The sequence below is a fragment of the Cryptomeria japonica genome, chromosome 10, assembly GCF_030272615.1.
Source record: "Cryptomeria japonica chromosome 10, Sugi_1.0, whole genome shotgun sequence".
NCBI classification, from domain to species: Eukaryota; Viridiplantae; Streptophyta; class Pinopsida; order Cupressales; family Cupressaceae; genus Cryptomeria; species Cryptomeria japonica.
The window spans coordinates 629,266,910-629,286,633 of record NC_081414.1 but is presented as its reverse complement, the minus strand read 5'-3'; the positions used below and the strand labels follow the sequence as shown (position 1 = coordinate 629,286,633).

At 35.0% G+C, this 19,724-nt stretch overlaps 1 protein-coding gene across 1 annotated transcript; it reads right to left on the bottom strand.

The window, feature by feature from the left end:
- Positions 1-2,801: 2,801 nt before the first annotated feature.
- LOC131036168 (embryogenesis-like protein) lies at positions 2,802-3,976 on the bottom strand. Its single transcript, XM_057967988.1, has one exon. It carries the CDS (start codon positions 3,754-3,756, stop codon positions 3,202-3,204), a length of 555 nt encoding a protein of 184 aa, XP_057823971.1. The 5' UTR covers positions 3,757-3,976; the 3' UTR covers positions 2,802-3,201.
- Between the last annotated feature and the right edge of the window lie 15,748 nt (positions 3,977-19,724).

Sequence of the window (19,724 nt, the reverse complement as noted above, 5' to 3'; positions counted from 1 at the left end):
CAAGATAATAAATTAGACTGTTGTAGAAGATCGGTCTGCTGTAGTAGATAACGTGATCTGCCAGATGTGTGATTGATTCGAACTGCTGAAGATAATAGTTGATTTGCTGATCAAGTAATACAGTCTAATAGATAAATATCTGATATCTTTTTCAGTAATAATGTCTCGATGCATATACCATACATATACCCGATTATAGGTTCCTCCAACCAACACGACTTCTCTAACAAGTCGGTCATAGCATCAATCATCACGTCTCTTCATTGTAATCAATCACGTCCTTAAGGGTGGCGAGATATATATTAGACTACTTTAACAAATCATTTCATTTAACTACGAACTTGGAAGTATAACGGTTTCATTAATTAAGAACTCGGAAATATATATAGAAGCTGAATATAAATGTGTAAGGCCAAAGGCCCTTCACACATTTTATAGCGAAGTCGGGTTTTGGGGATCCGACCGAAGCTATTCATCAACAATTGGTGCTATGAGGAGAGTTGGAGCTCTCTTTTAATTATTGCTTTGTATTCTGGGTTGGTGCCCATTTAAAGTTAATGGAAGTCTTTTAATGTTGTGATTTTTTACCCGAAAGGGTTTTCCACAAGATATAGGGTGCACTTGTCTTTGTGGTTATTCTTGTTGTGTTTCTATAAGATTTCAAATTCAAAAAATTAGATTTTTGCAATACTGATTCACTCTCACCCCCCTCCCCCCTCTCAGTATTGCCTATGTATTTCTTAAGATAACCACCCTCCACCTTCAAACGGCTCTAGATTTGGCCTCCAGTGTCGGTTTTGGACAAAACAAAAGGCGATTTTGACTTTCTCGAACCTCCTCAATCCAATGGTGACCTTAGATTTGACCCAACAAGCTCCAATAATGACCTGCAATAGAAAGCTCCAAAATACAAAACCCCAAATTGCATCAAATTTCTCTCAATTGGCAAACCAATGGCACTCTAATGGCTCTGATACCCTGTGAGAATTTGCCTATAGCAACCCAAGATCTAGAGGCCAAATGAATAGCACAAAATCAAGAGAGAACAAAATAGACAAGAAAAATTTGTATTCTCGTCAATGATGCAATAAGATAGATTTGATCAGTCAACTAGATTGGATTGGATTACATACAATGTAAATGAGTTTTCTTATAAAGGCAAGGCCTAATGAGATACAAGGATAAGTGAGGGTAGGTAGGAGAAATAATAAAATATTCCACAAGAGGTAGATCACCCACTGAAGATGGAATGTGACAATAAGATAAGACCACAAAAGGTGGAATTTCTCCTACAAGCAACTTCCCTATGTGCACGCTTCCCTAAGGGCATGTTCCCATGCGGCTGCTTAGCTTATTTTGACTAGCAGTCACTGCTCAACTTTTTTAGGAAATATTTGTGGAGTTGGTGGCCCCATGAATATTGCTTATTTTTTAGCGACATGTTAAAATTGGTATTAATAACATTAGTATTAATTTGTGCACAATTAAAAATAGAAATAAAATGCGAAAAAAAAAAAAAGGGAAATAAATTTGTAGAGCCACGTGGCATTTTTGACAATATGCAGTTGCTGCTTATTTCCAGCCCCCCCATATTTTCCCACAGCTTATTTTCAATTCCTAAATAATAGCTGCTCCATTAAAATAGCAAAATATTCTAAATCATCCTTTCCCAACAACTTTAAATTTGTATGAGAACACTCCTATTGCTTAAAATTAAGTAGAAAATGGACTTAAGCAGCCCCATGGGAACATGAGGTAAATGTCTTATATGCAAACTACTATAAGATGCATTATCCTAAATCAACTTAAGTAAAGTGTAATTATGAGACATAATTTACACCAACAATTAAATGGTAGCAATATTTAATGGTTCTCTGGTATCAATAGAATTAGGCATGTACTTTGTCTGTTTGTTATACACATTGTATATTTGAAGTTGTTAATGTCAGTCTTTAATCAGTTGATTGGGCCTGCTTATGATTGCTCACAGCTTTGAAATGCTAGTTAAAGATTACGATATTAAGACCTTTTGTGCAACCTTGATGTATATAGAAATTAATTGTCAGTATTTAAATATGTGGAGAAAGAATGCCTTCCTAAGATCCACTGGGTAGTGTAACTGTAAATGGATTTTGATGATGCTTGATTTCCCTGTAAGATGGACTGGGGCAGGCTTAATAGACGATCAATTTTAAAGTAGTGACGAAAAAAGCCACGGCAAAAACAAAATCAATCTGCTAACCACCACGGTCAATGTAGAAATGGGTTGAGTAGGGTGGAATATGACTGAGAGGCATGCAACGATGGATGAGGGAAGCAATTCCATGATGCTCCTAATGACCCTGATAATTTAAATGGGTTTAGAACAGGACGAGGCCAGGTGAGATTATTGGGCGTATGTTAATAGAATTGAACCCCTTCCACTGTGGCTCTTAGCCAAAACGAATTTTCTAGTTCATCGCAGGCAGTGCTTCACTAGTTTTTACCAATCCAAATTACTAGATAAAAGTAAAACCAAAACCAGTGAACGAAAGGGCCATATTTCACTTGAAAGTTCGGCCGTCTCAATAGGCTCACCAGGGTTTGAAGGTCCCATTTCGGTTAATGTTTGCCACATCTAAATGTCATGTCACTAAAAGGTAAATGGCCAGGGTGCAAGCTTATAGCACGTTTGGTATAATCCTCGATCCAAACAAGAATCTAAATTATGTTAAGAAGCTAATACATCATAAATTCATCAGTCAGTTATTTTGGTTCTCATAAATTGTCGCCAAGCATAATTATGTGCATAAAGATCTATATATGCTACTGGTAAATCCTGTGTTCTTTATTCGAAAATGCATATAGGAAAAGTTCACCCTCCCATACCATATTAATACAAGAAAATTTATTTGAAATTTACCCGCATCTCAGCAGCCAAGAACTTTTTCTTGAAAACTTATCAGCAATGTCGTTTCAATAAGTATCATAATTCAAAAATTACCTGATAACAAGAAGAAATAAATCTTCACCCAAAGTGTTTGTAAACCCAGGAGGAATTTCCAGTCACTCAATTTCATGCAAAACCCTAAGCAACCAAAATAGTTCCAATTAAATTCTCTGAGCTGCTTAACGCTTTGTAGGGCAATTAATTCAATACTCTAAAATTGATGCCCTTAAAACAAAAAGGACAACACTTTCACAAATCCCCGCCATTGAGTTTTACTCGTTTAGCTGTTCAAACTCTGCTTTAAGCTGTTCCATTTTCAAGCCCATGGATCTCTGTACAACACCTCGCTGATTCTCAGGCAATCTCGCAAGCAAAGCGTCGAACATTTCTAGGGTTTCTTTCACAACTGCTCTGGCGCTATCGGCCTCTTCGTCAAAATAAACCGTTTCCTTCGACTCCATGGCCATTTCAATCTCCTCTCTCGCCTCTGCAAATTTGGCGTTTATTTCATCTACTTCCTTGCTGTAATCTGAATTTTTTGAATCTGCACTGAAAAACCTCGGAGTCTGAATCTGAAAAAAAGGACTCATCGTCCATCTCTCAAGTCTCGAAATCTGCATTTGGGTATTGTTTTTCGAAACTCCGATAGCAGTAAGAAGGATATTTTTCTGTTCAGAATATGATTTTGACAGCAGCCTGAAATACTGTTCAGGCTGATATGTTGATCGGAAGGTCGTGCAAGAAGCAGGAAAGATTGATGAAGAGCATTGCTCGTTAAATTTAGGGAGCTTAGAATGGACCTCGCACAGACGCCGTGCAATCGCCATAACAAATCCTAAGAACTCTGATCGTGTTTTCTTAACACAAATCCTGCGGCTTAAAACCCTGAAAATAACCGAACTTTAAAGCCTCTTCATGTTTTTTAGAACAAATTTCAGAATCTCTCCTGGTAAACTCAGTGCCTGGAATTTTCTGCTTTACTCTATATTGCTAACGTAGACTTTGCATCTTTTAACGTAGACTTTCATCTTTTAACGAGCAGAACGTGTAGTTATAAATCTTTCCAAAATGTGTGGGATTTGTGTATGCAGTCATAGACGGCATGTTTGACTGTATTTATTAATTAATAAAAAATAAAAAATAAACTATTTTTTTTAATAAATAACGTCAAATATGCAGCATCCAGATTTGATTATATTAATAAATTGATTAATTAATTAAAATTATTATTTTTATTTAAATTCTGTCAAATGTGTAGTCTCGTGACTATATAGACAATGCTAAATGTGTAGAGTATTAACTTGGAGTTATTTTATTTTGTATATTTTTTTTTTATGTGATATGAAAGTTTATTTCTAATATTTAAATAGTTATCAATGTATTTCTTTTAGTTTGTAGAAAATAATTATATGATTATTGATTGGGATTATATTAGACACAATAACAATAGGATTTTTTTATGAAATTTTATTCTTCTAAAAGAAGGGGGTAAAAATTTATTCAAAATATAGCAAGAAGTACAAAGCAAGAGACCAAAGGCCCAACAAAGCAGCCCAAATCCCAATCAAAAGGTTCCAAAAGGAACCCCAAGAGAGCACATTACATAGTTTTGTCCCCCGTGATCAACTTGTCCAAGATTTCCACAAATTTAGAAGACAAGAACCTTCAGTCCTCCACATTCCATCCCTCTAAATTCTCAGAAACCCATTTAGCCAGACAATCTGCAACTTGGTTCCACTCCCATGGGATATCCCTATAGAACACCTGACAGGATTGAGAGGGGGAGTGAATCAGCTAGAACTTCAAAATAAATTATTAATAAACACCATTAACTTACTTAGTAATAACACATTAATCATCAGCACATAAGCATCAACCATCAACACATGAACACTAGATTTATGTGGAAAACCCAAACAGGGAAAAACCATGGTGAGAATCTAACTCACTATGAATAACAATGTTTACAACATTTTAGGCTTACTGCCAAGGAGCACCAACACCTGAAGGACTTGTAGAACTAAGTTGCACAACCTTAGGCAAGATATAAAGAGGACTTGCACAACTGAAGACCAAATTTCAAGACAAGATACAAATTGTTATCGAAGGACTCACTGTCAGTCAACAACAAATGAAATAGTTGAATTGAAATTGAGAAGGATTCTCCTAAACATGGAATTATTCTTGAACAACTAGATCAAGCGACCAACATCATAGCAAACATCTATGATAATCTTTACTATCACAACACACTGTCTTGCAGAATGTATCACCTTCAAAGCTCTTCTCTAACTGACTTTTGCACAACCACAAACTCAAATCTACTTGCAAATCATTTGCATACACTTCTCACACAATTCACTTCTCGTCACACCACAATTCATCCATCTGCACATCTTAAATATGAGATACAACATTGAAATCCTAATTAAGGGTCGGTCAAAACAAAATAAGCAATATTAACACAAAATAAGCCACCCAGACCTAAAATACTCAATTTGGTCCACTCCAAGAGAAAAAGGGAACCAAAACATATTACAAAACATCCTTCCATGATTTATCCAACAATCTGCACACGCTAACACATACTTTGAAGCCATTACCAAATGTAACATGTAGAAATAACAATTAGTTGGCCACATAAGCTCTTTTGATGCAAAATACTTGATGCAAATCTCCACACACCATGGTGAGACACAAAACAACATCTTAACACATTTTTCAACACATATCTGGACCAAAGGAATACAATCCACTAAACTGCAACACAAGCAACAACATATTTGGAGGGCACCAAAAGCTTTTCGGACCATCCTAAATACAAGATGATACAACCAACATCAAAAACATTGATTGCGATACAAAAAACATAATTCCACAACAACCAAGAGCATATATGGACCAACATCCATCAGATAACCAGGTTTTACATCAATGACAACCATACAAGCTCATGCTTCCAACAATCCCTCCAATCCTAGCATGACCAAGGTTCCCCCTAGAAGAACCATCAGTGTTGACCTTCAAAACTCCCTAAGGAGATGGGATACATTGTCCCACCCTATGAATATTTTGTTTGGACTATCAAGATCTCTTACAAGAAAAGAAACCCAAATTGCAATGAAGCATATTCAAGTTATTCGTGACATCCAAATCATCAGGGTCAATAGCCACATAAATGTCACATTTTGTTGAAATAGTCTCTTGAAGCCTACTAACAATGTTTTGCCATAGTTGAACAACCACTGTCTTTACTTCTTTAAATACCCTTTGATTTCTTTCAAGCCAAAGATTCCAAATAATAAAAGTAGGATCGATGGACCAGGAAATTTGAAGGAAAGAAATCTTGGTTGGAGGCTTACCTAAACTCTCTCAGATCTACACTAAAGAAGTAGCATGAATACAAGCATGATTCCAGGCTACCCATCAAAGATGTCAAATCTCTTTAGAGTAAGGACAGTGAAAGAAGATATGTAAGTGCACTCCTTACTATTATTGCAAAGAACACAAATAGGACCCTGAAAACCTCTCTTCCACAATTTCTCCCAAGTTAGGCACTTATTTTGAGCCACCAACCAAAGGTAAAAATTACATTTTGGCCACGAAAAATTGTTCCACACCTTCTTCCACCAAGTCACACCAAACCTAACGATACAAGTGTTTATCTAATTCCATATATCCAAAGGTAATAGAAAATTTTCCCTCCAGATTAGGACTCCAAGCCAAAGTATCCCTCCCCTTGAGGGAGATACACAGTCTGCTAGCCAAAATCCTAGCTAACTCATAATGCTCCTCAATAGTACCTCTCGCGCGGCCACTCTAGAGAATCTTACCAACATGTCACTTCCAACTAACCCATAATCTTCATAGTTTTGAAGTATTCTATCTTGTGCCAACTAGCATCAGTCAAAATAGTACAGAGAGACTGAAGATGAGGAAACTTTGAGTTAATGGGGGAATACCCATCCCAGGAATCCTGCCAAAATAGAGCCTCGGAGCTCTTATTAAAAATCCAGAAAAGACCCTCTTTAATAAGACTTGCTCCTTTTTTGAGGGTATCCCAAATCATAGATCATTTTCCAACAAGACTACATCTTGACACATTTGAACTATCTACTCCCCGAAGATACTTATGAGTGAGGATTTTGGCCCAATCCTACTCGTGAGAAATACACCACCACCAATATAGCATAACAACAAAGATTTGACAAATCAAATCAGTTGACCGAAGACCCAAACAACCCTCATGCTTTGGCCTACAAACTAAATCCCACTTGACCAGGTTCCACTTCAAAGAGAGAATATGTCTAGTCCAAAGGAATTGATGGGACGAGGCATCAAACTCCTTAACAAAGCTAGAAGGGGCAACCTACACAAAGCATCTATAGATAGGAAGAGCTTGTATCACTAACTTTAGAAGAGTCACTCTCTCAACAAATGAAAGTCATTTGCAAGTCAAATGGATAATCTTCTTGTGAAACTTATCCAGAACCTCCTACCAAAACTCTTTAAGTTGGGATCTAATAGTAAGGGGAATCCCAAGATACACCAAAGGGAGAGAGCCAATCTGAAACCTAAGAATTTGGGCAATCCTACTCTGAATAAGCTAGGGACTGATAAAAGAGAAGATATAATATTTATCCTCATTAATTTCTAACCTAAAGCAACCAAGAATGTATCCAAAGTTCTCCTAAAATGTATTGCTTCATTGATTTTGGCCAACCCCATAAAAGTCATCATCAACAAATTGAAGATGATAATAAGGGGGCAAACTATTACACCGTCTCCAACCCTCAAATCAAACCCTATCTAACCCAGGACTTTATAAATCTACCAAGCCCTTCAACCATGATAATAAACAAGGAGAGAGAGGATACCTTTCCTAAGACCTCTAGAAGAACTAAACAACTCAGATGGATCTCCATTAATAAGAATAAAAAAGGAGGTAGAGGTAATACAACTCATGATCCAACTTATCAAATCATTCCCAAATCCAAAGGCTACAAGAACTTTCTATAAGAACGCCCATCTAACTCTATCATAAGCTTTTTCCATTTCAAGCTTGGTGAACACGACCTTCACCTTAGAGGTCGCATAGAGTGAATAGCCTCACCTGCAATCACAATCCCATCTATAATTTGCCTACCAACAACAAATCCTCCTACTCCTCACAAATCAATGCTTTGAGGCAAGGTTTTAGTCTTTTTGCAATCAACTTGGTGAGGATATTATAAATCACTTTACATAGAGCAATGGGTCTAAAATGGTCAAGCTTATTCACATCCTCTCTCTTAGGAATAAGAGCCAAAAAGGTAGAATTCAGGGCCTTTTACATTTGTTTGTTTCTTTGTGATTCCCGAATCACCTCTAAAAGATCTAATTTGATAATCTCCCAAAATTCTTGAGAGAATTCAATAGGAAAACCATCTGAACCTAGAGCCTTACCTTTTTTCATATGAAACACCACTTCTTCTTACTTTATATTTTATATTTCATGCATATAAAAATAAAATTTTATAATATGCATAGAGTTTTATTATATAAATAAATAATTTAAGTATGTAAGTAATTAATTTTATAAAAAAAAATTGAAAAGGGGAAAATTTTATTCAACTCAAAGCAAGAATTACAAAGCAAAAGGCCCTAGGCCCAAGAACAACAACTACATATTCATATCCTCCATAATTAACTTCTTCAAAGTCTCACAATATTCTGGGAATAAGGATCCCCAGTCATCCGCATCCTACTTCTCTAAATTCTCTGACATCCATTTAACCAGGAAGTCTGTCACTTTATGCCACTCCCTAAGAATATGACAGAAAGAAATATATTCCAAAGAACAACACATATTCAAAAATTGCTTAACCATTGAGGTAAGTTACTAATTGGCTTCATCCAACCTTTGTTCATTTAGCATATCCACCATAATTTGTGAATTGGATTCACAAATAATCTTCTTCCAACCAAGGGAACAACTTCTCTCAACCACATAAAGAATAGTTAGTGCTTCCACAAAATTATTAGAATGTTGACCTTTATAAACAGAGAAAGAAAACACACCACCTTTATCCCTACCAATTCCACCAATTGTTGCATGTCCAAGATTCTCCCTGGAAGAACCATCAGTATTAACCTTCAAGACTCCCTCAAGAGGAGATCTAGCTACCAACCCTCTTGACAAATCTTCTTTTTAGCTTGTTGAGGTCTTTTACCTACAAATGAGCCCAAACCATTACCAGCCAAGTTCAAATTCCTAACAATAGTTAGATAACTAGGATCTGTTGTCTCCAAAAGGTCGCATTTTGTTGAGATAGTCTCCTAGAGCCTACTGACAATCTTTCACCATGGATGATGTCCCACCATTTTTCAATCTTGGAAATCTTACAATTCCTTTCTAACCAGAGATTCCATATAATGAAAGAAGGGTTAATTATCCAAACAACCTAAAGAAAGGAGGTCTTAGTTGGAGGTCTACCTAAACTTTCCCAAAATTCAACCAAAGAGGTGGCATGGACACAGGCATGATTCCATGCTCCCACCATAGGTGTCAGATCTCCCTACAGTAAGGACATTGAAAGAAAAAGTGTAGTGCCCCTCCCTGATTCATCCTGTATCTTTGTACATCAAAGGAATATATTGATATAGCTTAATTTATTTTATGATTATTTGATGGTATCATGTTATGTACTAACCCTATTTCATGATTGTATTGGATATGATGATGGATCTATATTTGATGATTTAAATGTGTTCATTATTCATGATGAATCATATTGCTTATGGGATTTTGATGACATCATGATTACACTAACCCTACTCTATGATTATGATGACTAAGTTGATGCTACGATGTTTGTAAGTTGTCTTCTAGTGTCTTCGTGATTAGAGACGATGTCATACCACTCATTGCGAGCATGATATGACGTTGTGATTCTCTATCAATTGCCTCATCATTTATGATGTGTATGTGTTGTATATATGTTGTATTGTGTTTAGTGGTGGATGCAAGATTGCAGGTATGAGACATCGACTCCACCTGGTCTCACAGGTCTGAGCGTGTATTTATCCCAATGGCAAGTTGTTGGAGATGGCATGTGTTTCCCTCTCATACTCTAGGTCTTAAGTTGGTACCCTTGTCAATTAGTGTCTTGGCTTGAGTTGTTGTCCTGAGTCATGCGGTATGTTGTTCAACCTTATGTTGAGTTGCCTTGTGAGTTTGTGATTACTTATTAATTAATAATTAATCAGTTTATATAGTTCATTTAGTATTAAATTAAATTAATGGATGACATAAATATTTGATATTAATGTGTGAACTATTATTATTGGAGAATTATTATTCATTAGTATTTATTTTATGGATTTATATTTTATTGGTTATTTGGAATTGTGGAAATTAATTAATCAATCACTACATATAGCCCATTGGTGTAAATTATTAAATAATGGTTAGTACGAATACAATATATATATATTTATTTATTTATTTATTTACTGGGAATTAATTAATAATTAATTGGTGAAACTATATTAGTTGAGTATTTATGCTTATCAGTACATCCATTTATTTATTATTTATTTGATTATTTTATATGTATGTGGGAGATATTTATAGTATTGAGTTTAAATTATATTGGCTAGAGCATTAATATGTATCTATACATTTAATTATTTGTTTATTGTTTATCTATTTATTTATATTTGGTTCATCTATTTATTGGTTATTTATTATTTATTTATATTGGTTTTGATTTATTATTTGAGCTTTTGATTTATTGGATTGTTATTTATTTATTGTTTAATTATTGGATGGTTATTTATGCATTTCCGTACATTTATTTATTTATCCTCTTTATTGTTTATTTATTTATTGTTGGGTTGTTTATTGTTTATCTAATTATTTATTAGTTTGGTTATTTATTTAATTATTTGCATTGTTGTTTTATTTATTTGTTATTATTTATGTACCTACCTCTTGTTATGATTGGCCATCTTGGGAGTTGTGATTGTGAGGATAATATTACATAATTGTTTGTTTATTTATTTATATTATTTGTGGTTCTATATTTAATTGGAGCATTTATTTATATTGTCTTTAATTTATTTTATTAGGCTTTAATTTATTATTATCGTTTATTATATTATTATAATATATTCTCTTGTTACATGGTAAATAAGTTTTATTACATTTCCTACCTACCGTTAATTGTTATTGGTTAAATATGTGTTGGGGAAATAAAATATTATATAAGGTGGGGTAGGTAAGATTTATTGGTTTTTAGATTATTTTCATTAGCTGACATTGAGGCTATGTTTTGAATGATTTTCTATTTAAATGGCAACCTGTGCATTTTGTTGGGTGACCATCTGGAGAATTTACTTGGCTTGTTGATAATTTTGGTTGAAGGCTTGGAGCTTGGATTTTGGTTTTAGATTGTTGCGCTTCTTTAGATTTCTCTTTCCATCACTTCAATTTCCAGGTTGGAGGATCTTACTTTTATTTCTTGTCTTCTCCATGTCTGCAGAGAAAAGTTTGTTTTTTCGCGAAGTGGGAAAAACATTTGTATATTTTATATAGTTAAAGAATGAATTATTTCATGGGTAAATTTATATTATAAAGTTTTGACTATAGTATAGGGAATTAATATTTGGGAATTTTTCCATTGTCATGAATGGCCGGGAATGGGATTTCTGGTTCTATGATTTGGCTTCCTCCATGTGTGGTATTTCATTTGGAATCTAGGTTTTATCTTTGTTTGGTGAATTTCTTGTGACATTGGAGGTTTTGGGAGTGTTATCGGGGTTTATTGTATTCTCTGTGAATTATTCTATGTGAAGTTTTGTTGCGAAGTCATGGAACTTTGTTTTGTGAAATCTTTCATGTTAGTCTATGGTTTTCTACATTGTTTATTTCATCCTTTTCTTTATGTGTGGGAATTTCCTTTAAGTTTGATTTTGAGACTTAGAACTTTTCCTGTGACTTTTATTCTGGATTCATATTTCTGGTATTTCTGTGTAAATTTTCTGAGGATATTATATGCGCTAAAGTTTATATCAAATGTATTAATTTATATTTCATATGTGTTGTTTCATTGGTAAAATGTGTCTTTTTGTTCATCGTATGTGCTAATTTATGTTTCATATGCTCTGAATGATGTTTCCTATGCGCCTCAAGAATTATTGAATGCATTGTCAAAGTTTGTATATGCGCTGCATAATTAGTCATATGCTCTACTTTGCATATCATATGCACTAGTCTGTGTAGTTTTGGTGTTTTTCTCAGTTTGCTTATTTGTGATGAATTTTTCGGATCCATTATTGTACCAGAGGCTTGTATTGGGGTTTTTTTATGTTTTCATGTATTGTGCACTTTCAGATTTGATGTTTTATTGGTATTTTGTGCTTTGGCAAGTTGATATACCTTGTTGTAGAGGTTTTATATTTTTTCTCCAACATGTTGATGTGCCATGTTGTGAGGTTTATTCCATTGTTTTTCTCCAACAAGTTGATGAGCCTTGTTGTAGAGGATTGGTTCATGTTTATGGCAGATTCAGATGTTTTATGCTTATGGCCATTGATTCGTTATTATGATGCGAGACTCTTGTTTTGACATTGTTGGAATTGGTTGCTTATGTATGTTTATGGATTTTTGGATTTTTCTTTGAGCCTCCTTGTAGTTATTGTTATTTTGGAACATGTTAGGGGGAGTGGGCTTTCATGTGATGACCGGGGTCGTGAGAGATAGGATACTAAGAGATTCCTTGTAAGGATGCTTAGAGTCTAGACCGCCATGGCACATTGAAAATTTTTCCTTATTGTAATCAAGTGATAACATTAATAATTAATTAGATGGGTTGGGTAGCTAGGATTCACCTAATCAAGATAATTAATGGATGTGAGCCCCAAGACTTAGTCCTAGGGAGGATGTTTTAGGATAAGCTTGGGAAGGCCATTGCGATGGCAAATCGAACTCCCTTGATCTCTCATAGGTTGAGTTGGTTCTGCATGTGTGTCACTTACCAAGAGGTTCCTTGAAAGGATGCTTGAAGGTCTAATATATCAAGAGGTTCCTTGAAAGGATGCTTGAAGGTCTAATATATCAAGAGGTTCCTTGAAAGGATGATTGTAATATGCGATGACACTCCACCCCTACATGTGTCCTTTGTTTGATCTATGCTTATATCTTGATTGGATGGTACGTCTCTGGGAGTTTATATTTGTGATTGATGTATGATTATTTATTGTTGTAGTACTTGAGTCTCTTTGGTTGTTAGGTGTCAACTTAGGTCTAGAGTGTGTGTTGGGACCCTGTGTCATCTCCTATCATGAGGGGTGGTTCCTTTGGTTACATGGTCAGGTGGTTGATGTCTTCTTCCATTGGGATGTCTTCATTGGATTCTTGTGTGGATGTGGATTCTTCTATCGTGATGGATTATGGATGAATATTGTAGCAGATAGATGTATTTGATCTTATGACACTTGTTATGTATATATCATGTAAATGTTGTAAATGTAGTAAGAGTAATTCTCTTGATATATTAGATATACATATATAATGGTAGATGTTAACTTGGGACTTCATTACAATTGGTGAAAGAAAAAATTGAGATGTATTGTAATGTATCCCATAGCTTGTGGACTAGTAGTGGACTGAAGTCATTGTAATGCTTTTGTTGTAAGTGAATATTCGATATGTATGAATTATTTATGAAGGCATTAAAGGAATGTTCTTAGTACAAAATTTATTATACTTGGTAAATGGATATCTCTAGAATATGAATGTGAATGGGTGGTTGTTAGGATAAATGGTTAACCTTAAGGAAATGAACTAGATTGAATTAGATGAAGTGGTATGCACTTATGACTCTAGTAGGAGGATAAGTATGGATACATTTTAGTGTACTTTGTAATAGAATTTGGAAATGGAAAATAATGTTAATGAATTTATGGTTGTGCATTTGGTATTATGTGTATGCTATTAAGGAATTAAAAATGTGAATAGAACATATTGTTATTAAGTAAATCATGATGGGAGAAGTATATGATCATGTTGGAATTTGAATGAAAAAAGGGAATTAGGAATATTTGGTATTGGTGCTCTAAAATGAACCTAATTAGAATGGATTAGTTAATGTTGTAATGGATTGCATTTCATGATAGGTAGTTAGTAGATGATCTTACTTATGGTGCATGAAAGGAATAATTGGTAATGGATATGTTTTGTGTTGAATTAGTAAATGATTATATGTATATGCATGAAAGGAAATAGAAACTCATGGTATTAGGGTTGGTATTGGTGCTCTAAAATGAACCTAATTAGAATGGATTAGTTAATGTTGTAATGGATTGCATTTCATGATAGGTAGTTAGTAGATGATCTTACTTATGGTGCATGAAAGGAATAATTGGTAATGGATATGTTTTGTGTTGAATTAGTAAATGATTATATGTATATGCATGAAAGGAAATAGAAACTCATGGTATTAGGGTGCATTAGATAGTAGTAGTGATCATGATAACATTTACTTGTGTTGATGTCATAAGTAATGACGTTGAGATACCCTAGGGAGATACAATTGAAGTTTATGTAGTGTTTATTTCTGCTTTCGTAATCGGTTCATGTTTTATAATATATGTTTGTGATGGTTAAGTGCATATTATGTTGATGGATGTCAATTCAATGAGTAGAAGATGTTATGTGTTGCAATAGATGATGTTTTTTTTATAAAAGAAAATCTCTATTAGTATGTTAGTTGCTTAATTTTTCTAGGGTATTTTGGCAGGCATTACAAAAGGTATGAAGTACATTCCTCTCTATTATTATAGAGGACACAGATGGAAGGGCCTTGGGAGCCTCTCTTCCTTGAATTCTCCCAAGTGAGACGTATATTTTAAGCAACCAACCAAAGAAATAAATTACACTTAGGGCACAAGAATTTGATCCACACTTGCTTCCACAAAGGAATACCAACCTTACCATACAATTGTTTACCCTTTGGATCAGCACCCCAAGCCAAATAATCACTCCCTTAAAGGAGTTGCACAATCTGCCATCCAAGATCCTAGCTAGCTCTTGACGATCCTCCACATACCCATCCATAGGCCACTCTTGAGGATCCTTCTGACAAATCATCTCCACTTGTCCCATAGCTTTAATAGTTTTAAATTCCTCCACCTTACTCCAACCAACTTTAGTCAAATTGTTACAAAGAGATGTTAAAGATGAAGAAACTTGGAAATGATGGGGGGATGACCATCCCAACAATCATACCAGAAAAGGGCATTAGATCCCTTATTACATATCCAAAAGAGACCATATTTGATGAGCTTTTCCCCTCTCTTCAGAGTATTCCAAATCATAGATCCCTTCCCCATGAGGTTGCACTGAGGCAAATTAAAATTGCTCACTCCCCAAAGCTACTTGTGGGTTCTAGCCCAATAATGATCTTGGCATGTATACAAATGATAATAAATTTTGGCTACTAAGACTTGACCAATCATACCTACAGGCCTAAGCCCAAATTCTCTCTCCTTCTTTGGCCTACAAACTAATTCCCACTTGATCAGACTCCACTTTGAAGAGAGTAAATTGTATGCCCACAAAAATTGATGGGAAAGAGCATCGAACTCCATGACAAAGCATGAAGGAGCCACTTTCACAAAGCATATATAAATAGGGAGGGTTTGAACCACCAACTTTGAAAGCTCTAGCCACTCTCCCATCAATCGAAAGCCATCTACAAGTCTAATGAGTAACATGTGAAATTTATCCAAAACTTCCTACTAGAACTCCCTATGTTGAGACCCTAACAACAAAAAGATAGATGACTTGGCTTCATTGAATTATTGATTAGAGACAACCCAGTAAGTGACCAAGGTTCTCCAAAAATTCACTACTTCATTGGTTTTGGCCAAGCCCATCAAGGTGGTATCATCAACAACTGAAGGTGAGAATGAGGAGGCAAACTATTACTCTAGCTACATCCCTGAATTAGACCTTGTTTAACATGAGACTTAAATAATGTGCTCAGCTCTTTATCCATAATAATAAACAAATAAGGGGAAAGAGGATCCTCTTTCCAAACACACCTAGAAGCACGGAATAATTCAGAGGGTTCCTCATTAATAAGAATTGAAAAGGAAGTAGAAGTAACACAATTTATAACCTAGTTAACTCCTTCTCCACCAAATCCAAAAGCCAGTTGAACTTTTTGTAAGAATGTCCATTTGACTCTATCATAAACTTTAGCCATGTCAAATTTGATGAACATGGCCTTTTTCTTTGAGATCACCATAGAGTGAATGGCCTCAACAACAATCACAATCCTGTCAAGGATTCAATGGCCCGCAATAAAATCCCCCTACTCATCAGATATCACAGCTTTGAGGCAAGTCTTAAATCTTTTAGCAATCAACTTGGTAATAATTTTATACATCACATTGCATAAAGAAAATGGTCTAAATTGATCTAAACAATTCACATCATATTTTTTGGGAATAAGGGTAAGAAAAGTGAAACTCATAGCTCTCAACATCTATTTATTTCTTGTGACCCCTAAACCACCTCCGAAAGATCCAAATTGATAATTCTCAAAAATCTTGAAAGAATTCAATTGGAAATACATCAAGACTTGGAGCTTTTCCTTTTTTCATTTGAAACACTACCGCTTCTAATTGTTGCAGTGAGATAGGCAAAATGAGATTTGTATTCATCTCATTAGAAACTAATAAGAGAATATAGTCTAAAATAGATATTTTCTCCTCATTCACATGCAAAGAATCTTCAGTAAACAAAGCAAAGAAGAACTAAGAAGCCTTCTAAGAAATATCTACCAAAGAGGAAAATTGAGCACTTTCCACTGACACAAGGGAGGAAATAAGATTCCCATTTCTTCTATTTTTAACAAAGTTATGATAGAAGACAATATTCCTATCCCCTTTCTAAAGCCAATCAATACGATATTTACGTTTCTAAAAGATCTCTTTGTGAAGATTCCATTCCTCCAACTCCTTAACACTATAGTCTCCTCTCTACTATGATCCAAAGATAGACCCTAATCCCAAATTTGTCGAGTAATAGTATCCAATCAAGTTTGAGCTAACCTCTTATTAAGGTGGAGGTTTCCAAATCATTGCTTGTTCCACCTCTTAAGCTTGTATTTCACATACTGCAATCTCTTAACAAAGGAATACATATCCCTACCATGAAAAGGTCTCTCATCTTGTCACCATTCAATCATTAAATCTTAGAGATAAATATCTTGCAACCACATAAGTTGAAGCTCAAAAGAGGGGTTCTTTGAAACTTTGAAGGAAACAACTAAGAATTTGATTGGCCAATGATCAAAGCCTCTCCAATCCAGAATCTTCGAGCTAGTAGTCCATCTATTGCTAATCCAATAGCGATAGACTAGAAATCTACTAAGCCTTTCTGAAATAGAATTTTCTCCATTCCTTCTTTTGTTCCAAGTGAAAATACCATTATTTCACTTCAGGCAAATTAGATTTTGGAGAATAGTATTACATTTAAGGAGGTCAGCCAAACGGTCAAGCCTATCAATGCCCCCTCTTTTTTCCTCAAAGATAGAAACGACATGACATTAAATTTTCCAACTTTCCAAGGAAGAAAGGATGGCAAAGAATAGACAAATATAATGTGAGACCAAAGCTACGATTTACCCAAAAGATCTGTAGGAGCATAAACATTAGTAAAAAGATAAATTTCACTAGAATTGAAACAAGAGTCATCGATACGAATAAAGGAGTGACTCAAGATCCAAAAAAGAGGGACAACCTTCCTTGGCTCCCAAAAAAAGTCACACCACCCATGCTACCAAGAGCTCCAACACATTGACAAGAACCTTGAGGCTATATTCTAGGAGCTCTATTAAACAAACCATCCACTAACAATTTTGTTTCCTGAATAAAAACAAAATCCAAAGAGTGGGTATTAATCATTTCATGAATAGCCTTTTGTCTAGGGATTCTATTCATACCCATCACATTCCATTATAAATAATCATTTATGAGACTAGGAAAAATTGGAATCAATGATATTCATTGACCCAAATTCTACATGCAATATCTCGCCAATTAACTTTGATGGTATGATGAAAGAATAAGTATCTGGTAGAATACTAAGAGGGGGGGTGAATCAGTATATTGAAAAACTGATACAAAGTTCCCAAACTCAAACTCAGTCAAACAAAGGAAACATATCTCAGTCAAGATCAATATTCATAAGAATACTTGACATTAACCGATTTAACTGTTATGACAACTTTAACATTAAACAACTTCAATCTTGTAAACATCAACAATGCTTAGTCATAACTCAACATATTCAACTCTCAATGCTTCTACTTAACATGCCTTATCAGAAGTTAACCAAATCAACAAATAAGATCACAACCACAAAAGCATTCACCACTTGACAAAAATGTTTATACGTGGAAAACCCAAATAAGTAAACACCACGGTGAGATGGGACTCACAAGGATAGCTATCTAAACTCTTCTGAAGTTCACCCTGTTAGGAGCCAAGCCTGTTAAAGCTTTACAATAAGTCCTGTTAAGAACTAATTTCGGTTAGGAATCACCCGGTTAAGGGATTTACAAATATGCCTTGATGAAAAGCACAATACCCTATTAGGAGTAACCTCGCTGAAGGATTTAAGAATCCAAGCTAATGGATCACCTTGTTAGAGGATTTAATGAGTAACCAAGCTTGTTAGAGCTTACCCGGTTAAGGGATTTCACTTCTGCTGTAATTGTTAGAAAACAACAGGTTTTCTTGATCTGTCTGAGTAGCACTACATTTTCTTGATCAGATCCTTCTAAGCTTCAATCTGCATTCACTCAAAGTGCATATCCATTCACTGGTTAGGCAACTACACACTCAATAGGTTTTCATCAATCTTGCCAACACTCTTTACAAACAACTTCATTGACCTTAAATACAAATCAATTAGGTCGGTAACACAACAAAAACCTAATTCTCATCATCGAGATTACAAACAAGTTGGTACAATCTTGACCGTTAGAAATCATGACAATCTCTTCACATTCTTCAAGAAAATTCCAATCGCTCCATGATCACTGCTTCATCGGACTTTGTAACTCATCATGTGTTGTGCATTAGATGCAATCCACTTTGCTCCTTCCCTAGACAAAAACAAACACACCAAAATAATTTGAACATATCCTCATACAATGATCACACGTGTCTCCATCATTACCACTTATTAGATAATAAACCATCAAACTTGATCAATTAGGTTTTAACAACTGATAGGGTTTACCGGTTATATTACATAGAAAGGTTTAACCCTTTATACTGGTTCACCGGTTCAACTCACAAACTTTACATATCGGTTTACATCATCTTCCACAAAGCTCTTCTTATCGGTTACTAGTTAATATCAAAAACAACAATATTAGCAATAACATGAATACCATTACCGGTTCAATTGACATCAATGACAACATATCATTAATGCAATCTCTATGCAAAATGCTAACAAACTCAAAATGCCAACAATCTCCCCCTTTGGCATTGATGACAATATAAATATCAACGCCTCTGATTGCTGCTGAGATTGGTGGATAGGAATCTTGGTTTACATTGCCAAGTATTCACCTTGCTCTGTCTGTCTTCAGCCTGTCACTGGTTCACCTAATCAGACACATAATTCTTCTCCTCAATCACATAATTCTTCTCCCCCTTTGACAACAATGCCAAAGTGAAAGTAAAACATGTAATTCTTCTCTCACTATGCATCAACATCATTCTACAA